The sequence below is a fragment of the Hyaena hyaena genome, unplaced genomic scaffold, assembly GCF_003009895.1.
Source record: "Hyaena hyaena isolate Hyena2069 unplaced genomic scaffold, ASM300989v1 scaffold_209, whole genome shotgun sequence".
In the NCBI taxonomy this organism is placed as follows: Eukaryota; Metazoa; Chordata; class Mammalia; order Carnivora; family Hyaenidae; genus Hyaena; species Hyaena hyaena.
The window spans coordinates 1,100,500-1,117,089 of NW_024080844.1; the positions used below are offsets into that span (position 1 = coordinate 1,100,500).

A 16,590-nucleotide genomic window follows, 5' to 3' on the forward strand; every position below is an offset into this window, starting at 1 on the left:
TAGTGATGTTGAGCATCTTTTCATTTGTCTGTTGGCCATCTGTGTCTTCTTTGAAAAAATGTCTATGCAGGCCTTCTGCCTATTTTTTAATTGCATTATTTGCTTTTTTGGTATTGAGTTGTATATGTTTACATATTTTTATGTAAATATAAATTGTATATTTATATATTTTGATATTAACCCCTTATCAGATGTATTATTTGGAGATGTCTTCTCTCATTCAGTAGGTTGTCTTTTTGTTTCATTGATGATTTCCTTTGATGTGCAAAAGCTTTTTTTGGTGTAGTCCCAATAGTTTATTGTGTTTTTGTTTTTCTTGGAGATATATATAGAAAAATATTGCTCAAGTCAGTGTCCAGGAGATTACTACCTATGTTTCCTAGGAGTTACGGGGTTGCAGTTTCTTACATTTAGGTTTTTATCATATTGAGTTTATTTTTGCATGTTGTGTAAGAAAGTGGCCCAGTTTCCTTCTTCGGCAGGTAGCAGTGTAGTTTTCCCAACCACATTTATTGAAAAGACTGTCGTTTCCTCACTGTGTACATCCTTGCTTCCTTTGTTATAGATTAATTGACCATATAAGCATGGATTATTCCTGGGCTCTCTAGTCCTATTCCATTGACCTAGTGTATCTGTTTTTGTGTGGGTACCATGCTGTTTTGATTGTTACAGCTTTGTAGTATATCTTGAAATCTAGGTTTGTGATACCTCCAGCTTTGTTGTTTCTCAGGTTTGCTTTGGCTATTCAGGGTCTTGTGTGGTTCTAAACAAATTTTAGTATTACGTGTTTTAGTTCTATGAAAAATCCTGATAGGGATTGCACTGAATCTGTAGATTGCTTTGGGTAGTATGGACATTTAAACAATATTGAGTTTTCTAATCCATGACCATGGAATATCTATTTGCTTGTGTCATTTCAATATCTTTCATCAGTGTCTTCTAGTTTTCAGGGTTTTTCACCTCATTGGTTAAATTGGCAAACATACTAGAAGTAGTACGTTAATCACGTATGAAGCCAATATGGGAATTAAAATGCTAAAGTAGTAAAATCCATTTTATCTACAAAAATTAGTCTAAGGATACACAAAATAAGATGTAAAATATGACATCATATACATAAAACATGGAGGGGATTGATTTAGTGCTTTTAGTGTATGTTTGAATTTAAGGTACAGTTAACATAATACAGATTGTTAAACACTTAAGATGCTATATATAACCCTGTGGTAACCACAAATGAAGAAGTTATAGTAGATACACAAAAGATAAAGAGACGAAATCCAAGTGTAACACTAAAAGACATCAAATCCCAAGCGAAGAGAACAAGAGAAAGGGGGGAAAAAACCCCGACAAAAACTACAAAAATAATAAGGACACAGTCAACAAACTGGTAATAGCTGTGTGTGTGTGTGCATATATATATGCACATATATGCATATATATATTAGTAATTACTTTAAATGTGAGTGGACTTAATGCACCAATCAAAAAGATATAGGGTGGGGCGCCTGGGTGGCTTAGTCGGTTAAGTGTCCGACTTTCGCTTAGGTCATAATCTCGCGGTTCGTGGGTTCAAGCCCCGCGTCGGGCTCTGTGCTGACTGCTAGCTCAGAGCCTGGAGCCTGTTTCAGAGTCTGTGACTCCCTCTCTCTCTGACCCTCCCCAGCTCATGCTGTCTGTCTGTCTCTCTCTCGCTTCTAGAAATAAATAAAACATTAAAAAAATTAAAAAAAAAACAAACATATAGGGTGATGGAGTAGATTAAAAAAAAAAAAAAGACCCATCTATACACTGCCTACAACAGATGAACGTCAAGATCTAAAGATGTATACAAACTGAAAATGATGGGATGGAGAAACATATACCATGCCAGTAGAAATGAAAAACAAAAAGCCAGGGTAGCAATACTTTAGGTACGCTTTCTGCACTGTGGGGACATCAGAGGGAGAGGCAAAGCAAGATTTCTTTGTTGAGATGGTAGAGCCCACCCCTAGCACCCCACAGGATTGTGCCAGCCCATCATCCCCACATGCAAGTAATTCACAGGAAAAGAACCTGTGAATGTAACACTTAGAGAACTATTAAGGAAAACTAGATCTTCATTTTAATTCCTGTTACAGTGTGGTAAAACATCTTAAAGTAGAATAAAGAAAATGATCAGACTTTTTCAGAGAAACCAGCATCTTCAACAGAAGAAAACTGTTTGGAATTTCAAAAAAAGTTTTAAACATATAGACAATGAATTTGGAGAAAGAGCATATTTGAAAAATACCTTCAAGAATATCAGTTCAGCGGCACCTGGCTGGCTCAGTTGGTAGAGCATGTGACCCTTGATCTTGGGGTTGTGAGTTCAAGCCCCACTTGAGTATAGCAATTACTTTAAAAAAAAATAAAATTTGTGACAGGCATGGATACTCTTTTTTTAATCTAAATTGATACTGAGTCATACAGTGACCTCTAAAGTGATGCTGTGAATGCGGATCTTCTCAGATAAGGATTAAGTGTGAAGAAAAAGCAAAATTGGTAAAGCTGATTGAGGAGAAAGACCTTCTTTGGAGGCCAAAACCGGTCAAAATGTACAGATCAAAGATTGACATGTCTCAGTGACAGCTGTTAATACAGAAGTGGAGATGCGGGAGCCAGCTGTGGCTTTATGAGTTGGAGTCAGCTATGTCTGAGGGGAACAAGCAACCCAACTGTACAAAGTTGACAGTCCACTCTGGGTTAGGTGATAAATTGCTACACTATAACAGAAATGAAGAATTTATCAGTGTTCAGTTATTAATTTTTTCTACAAAATATTTTTTGAGAATAACAACTAAAGAAATACTTAACACATTTTAAAAGGAAGGTAGAAACCATCAGGGCTTACAGAAAGGTACCTTGATGAACATCAATTTAGGGCACTCTGTTATATAAATATAAAATAAGTTCTAAAATGAAAATTTAGAGGGCATTTGGGTGGCTCAGTTGGTTAGGTATCTGACTCTTGAGTTCAGCTCAGGTTGTGATCACAGTTTGGAAGATTAACCCCCACGTCAGGCTCTATGCTTACAGCGTGGAGCCTACATAGGATTCGCTCTCTGCCCCTCCACCCACTTCATACACACTCTCTCAAAATAAGTAAGCTTTAAAAAATAAATAAAATGAAAATTTGGGATTTGGGATACATTTGCCAAAGAAAACTGGACATTTAGAAAAATGGAAAAAACTTAGATCATGTTTTAAAAAATAATTTGGGCATTTCTTGAAGTCTGTTTTAATACATTATTGTGCTAAAAAAGTTTTATTTTAAATGTTAAAAAAAGTTCAGTCTGCTGGATGTCTAAACCTTCAGGTTTAGTGGCCGAAAAATGCCTGCATGTCTTCTAAGTTTATGAACCTTATTTCCATTTAACACATATATCCATCTGGGTGGTGTAGCAGGTGATTAAATTTGTTCATATGTACAAAATTAAAAAAAAAGACTTTAAAACAAAGACTGTAGCAAGAGACAAAAAAGGGCATTAATAATGGGATTAGTCCCACAAGAGGTTGTAACAATTGTATATACCTATGTACCCAATATAGGAGCACTTAAATATGTAAAGCAAGTATTAATAGATATAAAGGGAGAAATCAACAGTAAAACAATAATGGTAGGAAGCTTTTACACGTCACTTATTTCAGTGGATAAATCATCCAGACAAAAAATCAATAAGGGAACAGAGGCTTTGAATGGCACGTTAGACCTAACAGATATATATAGAACATTCCATTCAAAAACAGCAGAATATACATTCTTTTCAAGTACACATGCAACATTCCCCAGGATAGATCACATGTAAGTTCATAAAGCAAGTCTCAATAAATAGTAGAGGATTGAAATCGTATCAAACATGTTTTCTGACCGTAACAGTATGAGACTAGAAATCAATTAAGAGAAAAAAAAATCCAGAAAAAACCCAAACACTTGGAGCCTAAACATGACACTAAAGAAGAAATCAAGGAGAAAATAAAAAAATACACGGAGACAAATGAAAATAAAAACACTGTAGTCCAAAATCTTTAGGACATGGCAAAAGTATTTCTAAGAGGGAGGTTTAGTCATTTGGGCCTACTTCAGGAACAAGAAAAATCTCAACCTAACCAGGGGCGCCTGGTTGGCTTAGTCGGTTAAGCGTCTGACTTTCGCTTAGGTCATGATCTCGCGGTTTGTGGGTTTGAGCCCTGTGTCGGGCTGTGTTCTGACTGCCAGCTCAGAGCCTGGAGCCTATTTCAGAGCCTGTGTCTCCCTCTCTCTCTGACCCTCCTCTGCTCACGCTGTCTCTCTCTCTCCTAGAAATAAATAAAAATATTAAAAAAAAAAAATCTCAACCTAACTTAACACTTAAAAAGAAGATCAAATCTCAGAGCTTAGTAGATGGAAGGAAATAATAAGGATCAGAACAGAAATAAATGAAATAGAGACAGAAAAAAATAACATTAGAAAAAGTCAGTGATAGAGCTAATTCTTTGGAAAGATAAACAAAATTGACATTTAACCAGACTTAACAAGAAAAAGTAAGGAATGTAATCAGAAATGAAGGAGAAGAAATAACAACTGACATCACAGAAATACAAAACATTACAAGAGAATATTTGAAAAATTATATGCCAACAAATTGGACAAGCTAGAACAAATGGATGAATTCCTAGAAACATACACTTTCTCAAAACTGAATCAGGAAGAAATAGAAAATTTGACCACAGGGTGCCCAGGTGGCTCGCTCAGTCGGTTAAAGCATCTGACTTTGGCTCTGGTCATGATCTCACAGTTTGTGAGTTCAGCCCTGATCTGGCTCTGTGCTTAGGATTCTCTCTCTCCCTGTCTCTCTGTCCCTCCCTTGTTCATGCTGTCCCTCTCTCTCTCTCAAAATAAATAAAATTTTAAAAAATATATATATAAATAAGAGAAAATTTGAACAGACCTATTACTAGTAATGAAATTGGATTGGTAATCAAACTTCCAACAAACAAAATTCCAGAACCAGATGTCTTCATAGATGAATTGTATCACACATTTAAAGAAGAGTTAAGGGGTGCCTGGGTGGCTCAGTCGGTTGAGTATCCAACTCTTGATTTCGGCCAAGGTCATGGGATTTGAGCCCAGTGTCGGGGTCTGTGCTGAGCATGGAGCCTGCTGAAGTTTCTCTCTCTTTCTCTCTCTCTCCACCCCTCTCCCTCTCTTTCCCCCTTCCTCCCTACCTCCTCTTCCTCTGTCCCTCTCCCCTGCCTGTGTTCTCTCTCTCTAAAATAAAAAATAGAGTTAATGTTTATTCTTCTCAAACTATGTCAGTAAATGAAAGAGGAAGAAAAACTCCTGAATTCATTCTACATGGCCACAATTACCCTGATACCAAACCAGACAGAGACACTATCAAAAAAAGAAAACCACAGGCCAAAATCTCTGATGAACACAGGTGGAAAAAAATCCTTAAAAAAAAAAAAATTAACAAAGCAGTTCCAACAAATACAGTAAAAGATCATTCACCACAATCAGAGAGATTTATTTCAGAAATGCAAGAGTGGATCACTTCTGGCAAATCGAATCAGATACATCACACTAACAAGAGAAAGGATAAAAACCATATGATCATCTCAGCAGATGCATTTGACATAATACAGTAGCATTTACAATAAAACTCTCAGCAAAGTCAGCATACCTCAAATTAATAAAGGCCATGTATGAAAAACCCACAGTTAACATCCTACTCCACAGAGAAAAATTAAAAGCTTTTCCACTGAGTTCCAGAATAAGACCAGGCTGTCCACCCTCACTACTTTTATTCAACATCGTACTAGAACCCTTAACTGCAGCAGTCACACAAGAAAAAGAAATAAAACCGTCGAAATTGGTAAAGAAGAAGTAAAACTGTCACTGTTTGCAGATGACCTGATACTATATATAGAAAACTCAAATGAAAAATCTTAGTACTGATAAATGATTTTAATAAAGATGCAAGATAAAAAAATTAATATATAAAAATCTATTGCATTTTTATACACTAATAATGAAGTAGCAAAAAGAAATTAAGAAAACAATCCCACTTGCAATTACACCAAAAAGAATAAAGTACCTAGAAAATATTCTTAATGCTTAATAGGTTATGTTAATATAGTGGATTTTATATGCATTTTCTTATTTAATTTATGCACTTTTAATGAATAATTACTGTGCTTTCTTACAGTCTAGCACAGGATCAATCATACTTGTTAGGTTTAAATGAATACAATCAAACCAGTAGGCACATATATAAGAATAAATTTCTGCTGAGGAATCCTTAATGCAAACTTTTGTAGTAATCTCTTTTTCCTCCATCTCAACTGCTTTTACCCTTCTGGATTCATTCTCTACATTGCAATTGATCTTTTAAACATGAATACGTCAGGGTGCCTGGGTGGCTCAGTTGGTTGTGTCCATTGTTGGTCTTGGCTCAGGTCATGATCTTACAGTTTGTGAGATCGAGTCTCATGTTGGGCTCTTGGCTCAGGTCATAATCTCATGAGATGGATCCCTGTATGTGGCACCTGCATGGGATTCTCTCTCTCTTCCCTTTCTCACTCTCTCAAAATAAATAAATTTTAAAAACAAATAAAAATGGAAATCTCATCTGATCTCTTATCTCTGCTGCCAGAATCTTTACCATAGATGTCAGGGCTCTGTTACCCTCTTTCTCCAGCCTCAGACTTGCTCTGCAGCCCAGAGGTTTCGGATTATTGTGATGCATAAATCATATGGGAAATAACCAAACTTTCTACAGTAAGGAACTAGAAAAAGAAGAGTAAACCTTAAGCCCAAGTTAGCAAAAGAAGGGAACTCACAGGGGTGCCTGGCTGGCTCAGTTGGTAGAACATGTGACTCTCAGGGTTGTGAGCTCAAGCCCCACATTAGGCAGAGAGCTTACTTAAAAAAAGACAAAGAAAAAGAAAGGAAATAATAAAGATCAAAGCAGAAATAAATGAAATAAGAGCCCAGAAACACACTAAAACTAAAAGCTGATGTTTATAGGGGCACCTGGGTGGCTCAGTCTGTTGAGGGTCTAACTTCAGCTCAGGTCATGATCTATGGTGTGTGGGTTCGAGCCCCGCATCGGGCTGTGTGCTGACAGCTCAGAGCCTGGAGCCTGCTTCAGATGCTGTCTCCTTCTCTCTCTGCCCCTCCCCTGTTCACACTCTGTGTCTCTCTCAAAAATAAGTAAATGTAAAAATTTTTTTTAAAAAAGCTGATGTTTTGAAAGATAAGCAAAATTGACAAATCTTTAACTCAGCTAAGTAAAAAAGAACTCAAAATCAAAATGAAAAAGGAAACATTACAGCTGAGATCTCAGAAATTCAAAGTATCATAAGAAACTGATAATGAACCATTACATGCCAACAAATTGGATAACCTAGACAAAATGAGTAACTTCCTAGAAATATACAACCTAACAAGACTAAGTGGAGGAGAAATAGAAAATATGAACTGACCAGTAATAAATAAGGCTATTGAATTAGTAATCGAAAACCTTTAAACAAAGAAAAGCCCATAAATGACTTTATGAGTGAATTCCGTCAAATATTTAAAGATGAATTAATACCAATACTTCTCAAACTCTTCCAAAATATTAAAGACAAAAGAACACTTGCAAATTTATTTATCAGGTCAGCATAATACTGTTCCAATGCTAAATAAAGACACTATAAGAAAAACTACAGGCTAATGTCCCTGAAGAATATAAGCAAAAATTCTCTACAAAATATTAGCAAATCATATTCAATAACATATTACCAGTATCATCCACCATGATCAAATAGGATTTGTCACTGGGATGCAAAGATGATTCAACAAATTATATCACATTAATAGAATGAAATATAAAACTCACAGCTGAGACACGGGTGTCTCAGTTGGCTGAACATCTGACTCTTGATTTTGGCTCAGGTCATGGATCCCAGGGTTGTGAGATTGAGTCCTATGTTGGGCTCCACATTGGGCATGGAGCAGGTTTAGGATTTTCTCTCTCCCTTTCTCCCTCCCTCCCTTCCCTGCTCAAACTCGCTCTTGGTCTCTCTCTCTCTCTCTGAAAAAAAAAAAAATCATAAACTTATCTCAACAGATTGCAGAAAGGGCATTTGACAAAATTCAACATTATTTCATGATAAAGCTCTTAACAAATTAGAGGTAGAGGAAACGTGCAACAAAAGAATAAGCCTATAGCTAACATCATTTTCAATGGTGAAAGGTTGAAAGCTTTTCCTCTAAGATCAAGAATAGGAAAAAGATGCCTACTGTTGGCTCTTCTATTCAACATAGTACTGGAAGTCCTAGCCAGAGCAGTCAGGCAAGAAACAATTTTAAAAAAATGTTTTAATGTTTTATTTATTTTTGAGAGAGGGAGAGAGAGAGCATGAGCATGGGGGTGTCAGAGAGAGAGGGAGATACAGAATCTGAAACGGGCTCCAGGCTCTGAGCTGGCTGTCAGCACCACAGCCTGATGCGGGGCTTGAACCCACGAACCGTGAGATCATGACCTGAGCCGAAGTCGGACGCTTAACTGACTGAGCTACCCAGGTGCCTTGAAAAAATTTTAAAAAGGCATTCAAATCAAATCTGAAAAGGGAATAATGTAATCTGATGTACAAAAGCATCAAAATCAGTAGAATACTTAGGAATAAATTTAAAGAGGGGACATATCTGTACACTGAAAACTATAAGACATTGATGAAGGAAATTGAAGAAAACCTAAACAAAAAGATATTCTGTGTTCAGGGATCAAAAGAATGAATATTATTAAAATGTCCATACTATACAAAGCCATCTATAGACTCTTTGCAATCCTTATAAAAATTTCAGTGGCTTTCTCACAGAAATAAAAAAAATTAAAATTAAAAAAACCCCTAAAATTCGTGTGGAATCACAAAAGACCCCTGAATTGCTAAAGCAGATCTGAGAGAGAACAAAACTGGAGGCCACACGCTTTCTTTTTTCTTTTTTTTCTTTTTTTTTTTTTTTGTAGTAAATGGACCTACACACCTAATTTTTAATGTTCCTTTTTTTTTTTTTTCCAAAAGAGTGCATGAGTGAGTAGGGGTGGGGCAGAGAGAAGAAGACAGAGATCCAAAGCAGGCTCCTGTCAGGTGCTGTCAGCACAGAGCCCTATGTGGGGCTCAAACTCATCAACTATGGGATCAAGACCTGAGGCAAAGTTGGACGCTTAACGGACTGAGCCACCCAGGCGCCCCGACGCACTTCCTAATGTTTAAGACTTTATTACGGGGGCACCTGGCTGGCTCCGTCGGTAGAGCGTGTGACTCTTGATCTTGGGGTTGTGAGTTCAAGCCCCACATTTGGTATAAAGATTACTTTAAAGTCTTTAAAGAAAAAAAACTTTATTACAAAGCTATAGTACTGAAAATAGTTTGATATTCCATAAAACATAGAGCAGTGGAAGAGAACCAAGAGCCCAGAACCCATTCCTGTTGATTCCCAACAAGGGAACCAAAACTGCTTGATAGGGAAAGGGTAGTGTTTTCAATAAATGGTGTTGGGGAAACTGGATGTTCATGTGCAAAAGAATGAAACCGGACCTCTGTCTTATACCACTCACAATAATTAACTCAAAATGGGTGAAAACTTAAAACCTGAAACTATAAAACCTCTAGAAGAAAACGTAAGGGAAACTCCTTGACATTGCTATTGGCAATAATTTTTTAGATACGACACCAAAAGTATAAGCAACAAAAGCAAAAATAAATGAGTGGGACTGCATGAAAGTAAATAGTTTCTGCATGGCAAAAGATCTGAGCAAGGATTAGTATCCAAAATATGTAAGGAACTCCTCTAATTCAGTTGCAAAGAAAAAAAACAACAGCAGCAAAACAACCCAAAACGATTTCTGTTGAAAAGTGAGCAGAGAACCTGAGTAGACATTTTTCCAAAGAAGACATACAAATGTCCCCAACCAGTACATGAAAAGATGCTCAACATTACTTACCATCAGGGAAATGCAAATCAAAACTACAATGAGATATTACCCTATACCTGTTAGAATGATTATTATCAAAAAGACAAAAGGTAAGTGTTGTCAAGGATGAGGATAAAAGGGAACCCTTGTGCACTGTTGGTGGAAATGTAAATTCGTGCACTATTGAAAACTGGAGTTTCCTCAAAAAGTTAAAATTAGAATTTCCATATGATCTAGCAGTTCTACTTCTGAGTATCTGCAGAAAATGAAAATCGTATTTCAAGAAGATATCTGCACCGCCATGTTCATGGCAGCATTATTCACCGTAGCCAAGACATGAAAACATCCTGCATGTCAGCAAATGAAGGTTGTCAGCAAATATTTATTCAGAGAAAGTGTGTGCACGTGCGCGCGCACACACACAATGTAATGGGATTTTGCCCTTTGCAGAAACCTAAATGTACCTTGGGAGCATTACATTAAATAAGTCAGAGGAAGACAAATATTATTTGATCTCACTACGTATGTAATGTGGAACAAGTTACACTCATAGGAACAGATTATAATGGTGGTTCCCAGTAGCTGGGAGCTGGAGGAAATGAGATGATGTTGGGCATAGTATACAAACTTCTGTTTATAAACTGAATAAGTTCTGAAAATCTAACATATAAAGTTGTGATCATAGCTAACAATACTGTATTACATGCTTGAAACTTGCTAAGAGAATAAATTTTAAATGTTCTCATCACCCATAAAAGGTAATTATTTGGGATGATGGAGGTGTTCATTAGGCCTCATTGTAGTAATTATTTGCAAGGCATACATGTATCAAATGTGTTACACAATGTTATGTGTCAATTATATCTCAGTAAAGCTGGGAAAAAACATGGGGAGACAACAGAAATACATTCACATATTTTCCAAATGACTTAAACAAGAATGTATATAGTGGTGAAAAACTGAGGGCTTTTCCTTTAAGAACCGAAACAAGACAAGGAGTCTACTCTTGCCAGTTTTATTCTACATAGTACTGGAAATCCTAGCCACGGCAGTCAGACAAAAGTTAGGTATAGACAGCATCCCTATTGACAAGGAAGAGGTTAAACTGTCACTATTTGGAGATGACATGATACTATACATAGAAAACCCTAAAGATTCCACCAAAAAACTTATTAGAAGTAATAAATGAATTCAGTAAAGTTTCAGGATACAAAATTAATTCACAGAAATTGGTTGCATTTCTATACACTAATGACAGAGTAGTAGAAAGAGAAATTAAGAAAACATTCCTGGGACACCTGGGTGGCTCAGTTGGTTAAGGGGCTGACTTCGGCTCATGTCATGATCTTGCAGTTTGTGAGTTCAAGCCCTACATGGGGTTCTGTGCTGACAGCTTAGAGTCTGGAGCCTGCTTCAGATTCTGTGTCTCCCTCTCTCTCTGCCCCTCCCCTGCTTATACCATCTCTCTCTGTCTCTCAAAAATGAATAAAAATATTAAAAAAGTAAAAAAAAAAAAGAGTTCCATTTATAGTTGCACCCAAAACATTAAAATACCTAGGAATAAACTAACCAAAAGGTTGAAAGATCTATACTCTAAAAACTATAAAAACATTGATGAAAGAAAGACAATACAAACAAATGGAAAAATATTCCATGCTCATGGATTAGAAGGATTAATATTGCATAAATGTCCACATACCCAAAGCAATCTGCAGATTCAGTGCAATCCCTATCAAAATACCACCAGCATTTCTCACAGAACTAGGACAAATAATATTACGATTTTTATGGAACTACTTAAGAGCTCAGGTAGCCAGAGTAATCTTGAGAAAGAACAAAGCTGGAGGTATCCCAATCCCAGATTTCAATGTACAACAAAGCAATAATAATCAAAACAGTACTGGCACAGAAATAGGCATCGATCACTGGAACAGAAACTCAGTCTACAACAAAGGAAGCAAGCATGTACAATGGGGAAAAGACAGTCTCCTTGATAAATGCTTTTGGGAAAGTGGACCACTTAACCATACCCAGAAATAAACTCAAAATGGATTAAAGACCTAAATGTGAGGCTTGAAACAATAAAACCCCTAGAAGAAAATATAGGCAGTAATTTCTTTGACATCAGTGGTAGCAACATTTTTCTAGACCTGTCTTCTTAGGCAAGGGAAACAAAAGCATAAATAAATTATTAGGACTACACCACAATAAAAGTTTTTGCACATCAACAAAATGAAAAGACAACCTAATGAATAGATGATATTTGCAAATAATAAGAGGTTAGCACCCAAAATATGTAAAGAACTCCTACAACTCAACACCTCCCAAAAAGCAAATAATTCAATTAAAAATAGGCAGAGAAAAAAAAGGGGACCTGAATAGATATTTTTCTGAAGAAGACAGATGGCCAACAGACACGTGAACAGATGCTTCACATCACTAATCATAGGGAAATGCCAATCAAAGCTACAATGAGATGTCACTCACCTTCCACTTGTCAGAATGGTTAGAATTAGAAAGATAAAAAGTGTTGGCGAGGATGTGGATTAAAGGGAATCTTCGTGCACTGTTGGTGGGAATATAAATTGGTGTGTCCACTGTGGAAGACAGTGTGGAGATTACTCAAGAAATTAAAAATAAAAATACTGGGGCGCCTGGGTGGCTTAGTTGGTTAAGCGTCCGGCTTTTGCTTAGGTCATGATCCCGCGGTTTGTGGGTTCGAGCCCCACGTTGGGCTCTGTGCTGACTGCTAGCTCAGAGCCTGGAGCCAGTTTCAGATTCTGTGTCTCCCTCTCTCTCTCTGACCCTCCCCTGCTCACACAGTCCCTCTGTCTCTCTCAGAAATAAATAAAAACATTAAAAAAATTTTTTTAAAAGAAATAAACATTTAAAAAATTTTTTAAAAAGAAATACTGTATGATTCAGTCAAGGCGCCTGGGTGGCTCAGTCAGTGTTTGACTCTTGATTTTGGCTTAGGTCATAATTTTGTGAGATTGAGCCCCGGATTGGGCTCTACGCTGACAGCACAGAGCCTGCTTGGGTTCTTTCTCTTACCTTCTCTCTCTGCTGCCCCCTGCTCTCACGCGTGCACACACACACTCTCTCTCTCTTTCTCAAAAACAAATATTAAAATTTTTTAATAAAATACTATATGAGTCAGTAATTCCACTACTGAGTGTTTACCTATGGAAAGTGAATTAGTGTTTACTAATTCAAGAAGATACATGCACCTCTGTGTTTACTGCAGCATTATTTACAGTAGCCAAGATATGGAAGCAACCTAAGTGCCCATTGACAAAAAGTTGGATAAAGAAGATGCATGTATGTATACATATATATACATATATATAATAAGTGACATATTAGCCATAAAAAGGAATGAGATCTTGTCATTTTCAACAACATGGATGAACCTAGAAAGTATTATGCTAAGTGAAATAAGAAAAACAAATGCTATATGCTTTCACTTATATGTGAACTCTCAAAAACAATAACAGAAACAGACCCATAAATACAGAAAACAAACTGTTTAGCCAGAGGGAGTGGGGGGTACAGGCTTCTTGTTATGGGCGAATAAGTCACGGGGATGGAAGGTACAGCATGAGGAATATGGTCAATGGCGTTGCAATGGTGTTGTGTGATGACAGTTGGTAGCCACACGTGGATGAGCACAGCGTAATGTGTAGACTTGTTGAATCTCCATGGTGTACACCTATAGCTGACAGTGTGTGTCAACTGTACTTCAATAGAAATAAAAAGATTCAGAAAGAAGAAAATTTATACAGCTGCCCTATTCATAATAGCTCAGAACTGGAAACCACCCAGATGTCCATTATGTGTAGAATGGATAAGCGAATTCCAGTATGGTCACACAATGAAAATCAAACAGTATGCATGAATTTCACAAGCATAGTATTGAATGGAAGAAGCCAAAGAGAAATGAATAAAAAAGAATGCCTCCTGTATGGTTAGATTTATATAAAATTCTAAATATGAAAAGCTCATCTACAGTGTTGGTAATCAGGTGAGCTGTTAGCAGATGGTATCTGTGCTCAGTGTCTGAAAGGAGGCACAGGCAGGACCCAGGGTGCCCATCATGGTTTTGTTTTGTTTTTGTATTCTAGGTACTTATTACTCAGATGTACTGTTAAAAGTTGCTGAGCTGTTACATTTCCGGTTTGTAGATTCTTGTGTATTTATGTTAAATTTCTATAAAATTTTAAATATCTTATTGGGAGCATGCCACACATTTGTGACACATTTCTGTCATTTTTCTGGTCCATTTGTTTCTACCCAGAGGTTAGGGTTCACTACAGTGTCCAAGGTTCTTTGAGCAAACTGGCTACATCACTGACTCTAGCCCTTTGTTCCCTTACTGTAAGCATTGACTTAAGCATATAGAATAAGTATATGCATGTGATATGTGTAATGTTGTGACTTCCCTTAGGAAGTGGCCGATGGAGAAATTGCTGCCCTTCCCCGGGATAGCTGTCCTGTTAGAATCCGAAATCGGTGTGTTATGACGTCCCGTCCACGTGGTGTAAAGCGGCGCTGGAGGCTCAGTCGTATTGTCTTCCGTCACTTGGCAGACCACGGGCAACTGTCGGGGGTTCAGCGGGCAATGTGGTGATCCGCTCCGGACCCACTGGGCAGTTCCGGCAAGAAGAGACTTCTAACAGACAAAACCCTGGCTTCATAGGGGTCGAGTCTGCCTGATGTTGCCTACATCTAAATTACTTTTTAATTTTCAATGAAGAAATTGGGTTGTTTCATTCTGTCAGTGAACTCAGGCTGTCTGTGAATTCTCTTTTTTCTTGGACTTAAAAATTAAACATACTATTTCCATGCATAGTACAAGGAGTAGAGTAATAAATATTCTGTGAAAATATTCTCTGTATGCCTCTTTTCCTTCACATTTAATCTTTTAGCAACATCCTAAGGGTTCCTATATTTTTTTAAGGGCATTATTTCATAAAGCAATTTTATCTAATAGTTAATGCAACACATGGACAAGGAGCTCATCTGTGGCCATTTGTAATCCGGGGCTGGGCTTCCCTGACCTGCGCAGTGCACTTTACTAGTTCCCATTGTTAGAGGAACACTGTGTGCTATGTTGGAAGGTAGAGCCGATGTTCTTGATGGTCTAATGTTCAACTTCTTTGTGTGATGGCGGAACATAAACCACTAAATGTTTCCTTGTTCCACCTTCAACAGCCTTCAGAACAAAATGTCTCCTTAAGCCCCTGAAAATCTATCCAAAGAGGAGCAGTTTTGTAGGAATAGTGTATTGTTGTCTATAACAGAAATGAGTAGAGAGAGCAGAAGGTGGTCTTGTTCAGTAGCTGAGCAGTGACCACCCAGTGACAGAAATGTCCAGGATGTAGTGTGGAAGCCCCTGTGTGCCATCAGAAGAGTGTTTCTGGAGCAAACATCTGAACTTCATTCAGGAGGCAAGGCACGAGATGTTTACAGAGGGAACAGTGCAAGCAGCCACTTCATTGTATGAGGAAGATGAGACCCAAGACAAAGGCCCAGTCATGGAAGAGGTCACATTATGTGAAGGTAAGACAAATACTGGCTGCTGGAGAGTTTTAAGCAGAGGAATTACATCATCGGTTTCCTCTACAGATAACTGACGACCACATGGTAGATCTAGGCCGTGAGAGAAAAGGCTCCGTGCAAGATAACCAGTTAGGAAGATGTCATAATCATTATGGAAAACCAGGGCCTGGACAAAGGGAGTTCAGTCATTAGCAAAGAAGACAAGTGGGACAGATTTTAAAAGTCTTATTTAGGAAAGAAAATTGGGCCAGACTTAGAGGCTGATTATATTTACTAGAAAAGGGGACTCTCTGTTCCTGGTAAGGGTGACCAGGAGGATGGGAGAAGGCAGCACCAAGATAGAAAATACAGGAAGAGAAGAATGGGTTTGGAGGAAACCGGGTGAGTTCAGGTTTCAGTTGTGCTGTTGGAGATCCGTCCATGTGTCTTCTCCATGGAGAAGTCCAATGGGCAGCTGGAGAGCAGAGTCTGGAATTTTGGTGGAGGTGAAGCCGTGAGAATTAGCACAAACCATGGATTCTTATTTCCCAAGTTTGTATTACAACTAAAACTGGAATGCTCTAGTTAATACTGCAGCCAGTAATTAGGACGTCAGATCTGTGGGTTTCTGGCAGATCATTGATAGGACACCCTCTTCATTGGTTTGAACCTGGGTCCGAGCACAATCTGTATATTTCATTGGTTGCTGTGCCTCTCATCCCTGTTTTCCTCCTATAACTCATTTGTCCTGTAAAGTGGCCAACATCTGGCTGTGTGCTTCTTCATAGTTACATTCAGAGGCTTGACAGGGTCCAGGCTTAGTATTTAAGGGATAAATCTTCACAAGTGTGCTGTGTCCTAGTTCCTGTCACATCAGAAGGCACATATCTGGGGCACCTGGGTGGCTCAGCCAGTGGAGTGTCTGACTCTTGGTTTCAGCTCAGGTCATGATCTCACGGTTTGTGGGATTGAGCCCCATGTTGGGCTCTGTGCTGACGTTATGGAGCCTGCTTGGGATTCTCTCTCTCTCCCTCTCTGCCCTATCCCCGCTCATGCATTCTCTCTCAAAATAAATAAGCTTAAA

At 37.9% G+C, this 16,590-nt stretch overlaps 1 protein-coding gene and 1 pseudogene across 1 annotated transcript in view; both read left to right on the forward strand.

Moving 5' to 3' along the window:
- MRPS14 (mitochondrial ribosomal protein S14) overlaps positions 1-14,856 on the forward strand; it is a 28,952-nt gene extending 14,096 nt beyond the window's left edge. Inside the window, exon 3 of the mRNA XM_039242384.1 lies at positions 14,413-14,856. Within this exon, the coding sequence (XP_039098315.1) occupies positions 14,413-14,595 (183 nt within the window). The 3' untranslated portion in view covers positions 14,596-14,856. The remainder of the gene's footprint in view (positions 1-14,412) is intronic.
- Positions 1,975-2,844, forward strand: LOC120238578 (annotated as a pseudogene).
- Positions 14,857-16,590: the final 1,734 nt, after the last annotated feature.